At 42.1% G+C, this 7,590-nt stretch overlaps 1 protein-coding gene across 1 annotated transcript in view; it reads left to right on the top strand.

Annotated features, from left to right (window-relative positions):
* The first annotated feature begins 589 nt into the window (after nucleotides 1-589).
* Nucleotides 590-7,590, top strand: part of STK17A (serine/threonine kinase 17a) — a 37,839-nt gene continuing 30,838 nt past the window's right edge. Inside the window, exon 1 of the mRNA XM_015814253.1 lies at nucleotides 590-848. Coding sequence (XP_015669739.1) covers nucleotides 688-848 — 161 coding nt within the window. The 5' untranslated portion in view covers nucleotides 590-687. The remainder of the gene's footprint in view (nucleotides 849-7,590) is intronic.

Below are 7,590 nucleotides of genomic sequence, written 5' to 3'. Positions count from 1 at the left end.
AAACATTGACTCTGGATAACGTTCCATAGGTGGCAAATTTATGGATTATATTACTCTTGTAATGGCTTGTATCTTTCTTAAAATTTAGAAGTACATTCATGGACTTTTGGAATATGCTCTCTATTGTTTAAGGCTGAAATGACAAGTTCTTGCATATCAAAGGAAAAGTCCATGGAGAAAAAATGCTTTTCTGAAGTTAATCTCCAATAGTTAAATTTTGGATCTTTGCTCCCAAAATTCCTCCCTGTTTGAAGATTAGTTGTGGTTTTTGAAACACGCATGTGCGGTAGCGCCGTCGATTTTTTTTTTTTGGCGCTGCATCGCTAGATGGCGTTGTCTATCCACAAGCCTGTCCAGTCAGAACGGTTACGGCTCCGACGTCACTCTCGCAGCACGTCCCACCCTCCTTTTTCTTCCCTGCAGGTAAGGCGGCTGGGCGGTGTCAGTTCTAACTAGGAGAGGAGGAGTCCGCGGGAGGTTTAGCGGTTGCTCGCGGCTCTCGGCCGTGGCTGGGGCTGTTCTCGGAACGGCTGTCATCCGCTCGCCGCTGCTGCTTCGACTTGCTAAGTGAAACGCGAGGCGAGGCGGGTACTTTGGCTTGATAAGCGGAAGGGAGGTAAGAAGAAGGAGAGAAGCCGCGGGCGCTGCCGTCCTTGCTGTCGTCGTCTTCTTGGACTTTCATTGGCTATGAGTCCGGCCCAAAAGCCGCCGCTGTCGCGGTCTTCCCGCAATAGCCGAGCGCCTCCTCAACAGCAGCGCAGGGGACTCTTGACTGAGATTCGGACGCCCCTTCTCACCGAGCCCTTCGAGGCCCGCTATACCCTCAGCCCCGGCCGCGAACTCGGCAGGTAAGGCGGGCAGGGGAAAGACCCGGACGGTGCAGAGGGCGCTATTTTGCCTCCGCTGGTGGTGTGCTAGGTGGTTTGGGTCCTGAAAATAGCATGGAGTACTTAAATGGAAGCGGAGTCTACGCTCGAGATGTAGCAAAAGCGAGAGACCTCGAGAGAGGAACGGGAAAAGATGATGAGGGACAGGTGGTGGAAAGAGCGCGGGGAGCCTTATCAAAGTTTTCTTATTCGGGGAGAAGACCAAAATCTCCCACTGTCAAGGTTGTGCCCGGACCCGATTCACTTTGGACGCAAGATTACTTTTCCTCAAACGTCTAGCAACTCAAACCTCTTTTTTACACAACTTTTCTTCGGCTTTTCCTTACTGTCTCTAATTGTCCTTACTAGAACACCCAAACATAGGTGTTCTTCATCTTGAGAAGTCTGTAAACATGAGCAAGGCTGTCTCCTCTTGGTTATGGAGACAGGTATGTAAAATGCAATGGGGCTTTCACAAATTTGTATATTTCAACGATTGAAAGGTAAAATATTAAGCATTTTTCAAATAGAAAAATGTAACTTGCTACTTTTAGTATCTTTAGTCTTAAATAGAGATAGGTTTTTTCTATGTCTAGCAGGGGTAGGCAACCTTGGCTCTTTTATGACTCGTGGACTTCAACTCCCAGAGTTCCTGAGCCAGCCATGGCTGGCTCAGGAATTCTGGGAATTGAAGTCCACGAGTCATAAAAGAGCCAAGGTTGCCTACCCCTGCTCTAGAGAAAGGCATCTAATATAAAAAGATTGCTTTATATGGCAGGGGTCCCCAACCCCCGGTCCATGGATCAGCCCCGGGCCGCAGCATTCCAGCAACCGGGTCGCACAAACAAAGCCCTATCCATGGGGGGGGGAGCATGTAAAACGACGCCCCCTCTGGTCCGCGGAAAAACCTCCATGGAACCGGTCCCCAGTGCCCAAAAGGTTGGGGACCTCTGTTATATGGTATTATATTTTTCGGTCTTAACTGGATATTTCTTTCAGAGGGATCTCTAAAAGTGTGTGATGTCAGAACCTATAGCAGGCTGATCAGGAACTTTTCTCTCATTTGCTTTAAATAGCCAAGTCTGAGGTTATTCTTTACTGATTCAGACTTTGTTCAGGCCTTCAGAGTTGTTTAGTCATTAATGCCTATGGACCTAAGACTCTTGTAAATTAAAGGGCTAAAGATAGAGACAAGCTTGAGAGGGTTTAATCTGAGTCAAAAGAAATAAATACAGCCAGCATGGTATTTTAAAAAATTATTTTTAGGGATCAAAGTATGGCTTTAGTTTGTTTAAAGATTATGTTTACATATTTCAAAAAAGGATAATGTTTGTATATTAAAGTTACTCATAGACAATATTTTCATACATGTTTTTGTGTATGGGGGTTATTTTTTAATTATATATGTATGTGCTAATATAAACACACATTTCATTTGGTTATCTGATTTGCTAATTGATCGTGCTGTCTATTTTTTGATGTATTAAACCACTAAACAAGTTAAACTGATGATTACTGCTTTATGGAAAATGGCATAAATAAAGCATAAGCATAAATAAAGATAAAATGATTTTTGATACTGGAAATGACATACATCTTACTAAAGCAAATTATAACGATCATGTATTTGAATTTCAAACAAGTCTATAGTCAGTAGACCATATGTTTTCAGTATTGTGTGTAAAGCTAACTTGTAATTCATCAGTTATAATTTATAGCTTGATATCTAATAGTTACCGCATTGTGACAAATCTTAAATGTATGTGTTTTGATGATTTATATCAATTTAGTAGAAATATTTAAATCTAAAATAGTAAATATTTTATTAATTAGTAAGTTGAAAGTATGTTGCTTTTACTTCCTTACAAGTAAATTAAATGGAAGCTCTGTTACATTACTGAAAATTTCAAACACTCTTAATATTGCATAGTAGCATAATAAAGCATCAGTGTGTCAGTTTTCCAGATGGAAGTACAGATAAATAGGGACAATTTTTAAACAATTTTAAAGAGCCACAGCTACTAATATTTGGATTTTAATTGGTTTTTAGCAGGGGAAAATTTCTTTTTGTACAATGTTTTAATATGCTGTGAGCCGCCCTGAGTCCCATGGGGAGAAGGGCGGCATATAAATTTAAATATAAAATAAATAAATATAAATAAAAATGACACATGATTTTACAACTTGAATTTGGCTCACTACTTTTCTGTGGCAAGTAAGAATCTCTTGCCTTGTCACAACCACTTCTAGTGTTTTCTTCTTGGGATGAGAGATTTGATAATGAAATATGGAAAAAACTAAAAAAAGAGAAATTGGAGGCTATCTAAGAAGAACAGAAAACACCAAATAAGGATAAGGGAAGCATAGCTAGAATGTCACAGAAAATATATATTTTAGCCACTACAATCTAAAGTTAAGTCTCCATCCTTGCACATTGTCTGCTCCGCATTCCTTGTTCTTCACTCAAATGATCCTATAACTCCATTTTTTTTTAATTCAGTTTACACCTGCCTGGGAGAGGATAAATGGATGTTTAGATGTGGATTATTGTAATATCTACATGGAATGAATGAGTGAACAAAGGGGCAATTTCTGGGGAAAGAAAGAGAAAGAAAATAAATTAAAGTTCTCACTATTAATATGCAAGCCAGAGTAATTTCCTATAGAAAACATGCAGTCCTCATTAAAAAAAGGATTTTGTTCTCCAGATTCAAAGATAACTTGCCTCGAAATGCGAAGCATATAAATTTAATAAATACATAGATATATGTATTTTAATTATAGATTTGCAAATATCAATTTTGGTTATATGCCTAGGTTAAACAACTATATATCGCACTGTGATAAAGTATAGTGTAGTTGTTAAGTTTAGGTTTCCACCTGCACCTGTAGAAGTTCATTTTAAGTCTGTGTTTCTCTTTCATAGGATTGTTTGGAAAATATGTGTAAGCACTTATCAATTTTTTTTAAAAGTATACCAAATGTTAAATACAATCATTCAAATCGCTTTTTAAAGTTTGTGTTTCTACGGAGCAATTTTGTTTTTGCAAATGAGGACAGTTATCCTTAAATGTATTTAGTTTCAGTTTTTTTATTAGTAGTTAAGCATCTTATAATTCATATCTGATTTACAGAGTTTTAATAAGATACAGCCTGAATGAATACTCCCTTTGAAAATGCAGTAAATTGAGGGTTGTTTAAAAAGAATTTGATATAATAGCAGCAGCTCTATAACAAGTTTTTCATTTATATAATATCAGGATGATCCCAAATCAGTGAAAAATTAAGTGGATGGTTATGTTAAGTACATAGCTAATAACAAAAGTAAAGAAGCCTGTGTGCATTATAAAGAAATTTGGCAGACAAATAATTTAGGGCAAGAAATAAGATAATGAAAGGAAAGTGAGAGTCTGGCATAAATAGATTTTGTTGGAAAACAGGAGATTTACAGCACTGCTTGCAAAATAGTGGTAAAGCTTAAATGTGTGTAAAAAACTAAAATCATCCTCTTATGAATCTGGAATTTTTGGAATGATTTGCCACAAGGCTCCTGGACATATATAAAATTTTTGTTTTACTTGCATGATAGCTAGATTTTTGTGTGTTATCTAAATTAGATAAAATATTATTATGGGTGCATTTAATCCTCTGCAAATAGACTGCCGATTGGTTGGTTGATCGATACATCTATATTTACTTTATTTTATGGTATTTATGAATCCATTATATATGCATACATATAATGTGTTGAAGGAAAAGTCTTCATCAGGGTCCAGTCCAAGCTGGGAATAAACAACATGGCGACTGCTTTAGAAAGAAGGTTGTAGTTTATTGAAGAGGAGAGCCAGACAGAAAGATGGCTCTGGAAGAAAAGAGAGAGAGCACATGTAGTAGGGAGTGGGTTTTTATACCTTCTAGAGCAGTGATGGCGAACCTTTTAGAGTCCGAGTGCCCAAACTGCAACGCAAAACCCACTTATGCATCGTCGGGTGCCGGGTGGGTGTGGCCCATTGGCTGGGTGTGGCCCACTGGGTGGACGTGGCTGTGGTGGTAACGGCAGACTGGGTGGGACTAAAAAGTTCAATCAATCAATTCCAACTTTGCAAGATCTTTTTTTCCCCGCGAGAAGTTGAAATTGACTGATTGATTGAACCTTTTTTTTTTTTGCACACGGCGGCAGAGGCCTAAAACGAAAAGGTTTTATAAAACCCAGCTGAAGGCCTAGGACTGGGCGACGGCGCATGTGCCCACAGAGAGGGCTCTGAGTGCTGCCTCTGGCACCCGTGCCATAGGTTCGCCACCACTGTTCTAGAGCTTTTGTTTGGAGTTGTTCCTGTGGCATGAACTCTGACTTGAGTCTGACTGGGTCTTTCTGGTATTCTGATGATGGGGGTTAATCCTATTATGTCCCAAAGGTCATATCCTGCTTCCCTGGGGCTGTGGCTGATGACTGTTGGATTTTTGGTGTGAGGTATTGTTGATTCTAGGGATCTTTCTTCCTAATCCCAGTTTCCTGACTCCAGTCTTTCTGACAAGATTATCACATCTGCATTTCTACAGACCTGGTTTCTGTCTGGGGCAGAGAGAGGGGGGGGGTTAGTTTCTTGCCTTTAAAATCCTTTGGGGAAATATATTCTGCCTTTTTAATATTTCCCAAAATATTTCTTTCTCTGGAGTCTTCCCACAATCTCCCATTTGTGCCATAAGAGTGTGAGTGACACACTTTTATTGGCACAAGATTAAAAATTGATCTGATCAGGGACACTTGATAAAAAAGCTTTTAAACTGTTAATACAAAAAAGAAGAAGAAAAAGAAGACACTAATAGAGGCAGCAGAAAAAGATCCCTGCAGTGGCTCCCAAAAGGGGAGCTTCCAACCCATAAAGTTCTAAAAGTCAGGTCAAAAGTTCTGTTAGATGAAAAAGAAATTTATAGTGTCCAATATTCTGTGCCAATTCTTTTTAAACGTTGGATGTCACTTTGAGCTTCCAGTGAGGTCTGCACATGCCTCCCAAAATTCTTCACAGCCATGGTTTGCCTCAGTACATAACCACTGGCTGCCCATTTTCAAGGGTTGCTTACTGAACCTGCTTTTAGTTTAGTGCAGGGGTCGGCAAGCTGAAACACTGAAAGAGCCACTTGGACCCATTTTCCTCACAAAAGAAAAAACTGGGAGCCGCATAATGCGTGCACGCATGTGTGCGCGCGCATACGCATGGAACAGGGGGCTTGATTAAAGAGTGGAGCCTAAGGCAAGACTTGCACTGGCTCAGCCCCCATCCAGCTCCTCCCCTCAGAAAAGACTGCTCTCCCCCCACCCCACACTCTCCCTCTCTGGGACTTTTTTCTTTCCGCCTTTTGGCGCGAAGGTTCCCAGGGAATGGAGGAGGAGGCCGATGGGGAGAAGGAACTGCGGGCTCGCCTATCTCAGCTTGCTGTCGGAGGCTGGAGTTGAGGCTTCTGGCTCACTCCGGGAGGGGTACTCGGAAAACAGAGGATGAGAAGTGGAAAGTGGGAGAAAGGACGTCTTCCACCTCTCAGGGCTTCTTTTGCTGGGAGGGCGAGGAAGCAGCAGTTCTGCTCCGCAGGAGATGGGAACAGGCAGCCTCTCCTTCAAGCTTCACCAAGTGACTCCAGGAATGAAACGAGGTCCGAGTCCCCGGAATGTCAACTTTGCGAAAGAGGGAGGCGGTGGTGGGATTAAAATAAAACATGGGGGGGGGAGGTTGAGGAAACCCAGCAGACGCTTCTATCAGAGGGCGAGCAAGAAAGGCAAGATCGGGGAGAGGAAGAAAGCTTTCGGGGCTTGTCCAACAGGCAACTGCTCCCCGCTCTCAGAAATCGCCATGGCAGGCAGGGACCACGAGGAGCAACCAGGATTGGAGGAGCAGAAGTCAACACTGCCAAAGAGGAGGAAGGAAAGAAAAAGTGGGGGTCTTTAAATAGTCACGCCCACTTTTTCCCCTTTTTTTCTAGACATCCATGTGTGTATGGGTGTCAGGTTTGGAAGCCTCTGTTTAAGTCTGCGCGTGTGCACAAACATAGGCTGACTCCTCCTCATCTCCTGTCCTTGCTGCATCTCCTATGGAGACACATTTGCGTCTCTGTGTCTCTCTGTATCACTCAAAGCCATCCCACATCTCGATCCTTGAAACAGTTTCAATCGGCCATTGCCAAGCGTCCCCGTGGAAGGCAATGGATAGTTCGGTGGCGCACGGCCTGGACTGTTGGCATTGCTGTGGGACCACCCCCTGTGGTGCCAGCTAATGCAGCGTGCTCATGGCGGCCCTCGAACCGCACTGGCTTCCTCCTGTGGATCTGCCCCCCGGTGTGACCTATCAAAGGAAATGGCTGCAGCCGGGACACGCTTACCTGGCCAGAGTACTTTTCCCTGACACGGGCAGGCCGCGGAGCAAATAGAGGCTTTTGCTGAAGCGGCAAGCGGGAGGCCTGCCTCAGGCATGGCAGGGCTGCTGGAAGCTGAGGCCCCCGAAGGCGCGGACCAGGATATTTATTTTATTTTATTTTTTATTTATTTTTAAACTTCTATGCCGCCCTTCTCCCCAGAGGGACTCAGGGCGGCTCACAGCATGTTAAAAAACAACACAAAAAACATTTCCCCTATAAAACCAATTAAAAAGCAAATATATTAATAGCTGTGTCATATTTAAAATCTTTGAAAATTTTTAAAAATTATTCCCTATTTAAAATTCACCCTAGGTCA

Source organism: Protobothrops mucrosquamatus, unplaced genomic scaffold (assembly GCF_001527695.2).
Source record: "Protobothrops mucrosquamatus isolate PMUCROS unplaced genomic scaffold, P.Mucros_1.0 scaffold232, whole genome shotgun sequence".
Taxonomy (NCBI): domain Eukaryota; kingdom Metazoa; phylum Chordata; class Lepidosauria; order Squamata; family Viperidae; genus Protobothrops; species Protobothrops mucrosquamatus.
The sequence above is the reverse complement of the archived record's forward strand: the minus strand, read 5'-3'. Positions and strand labels throughout refer to the sequence as shown.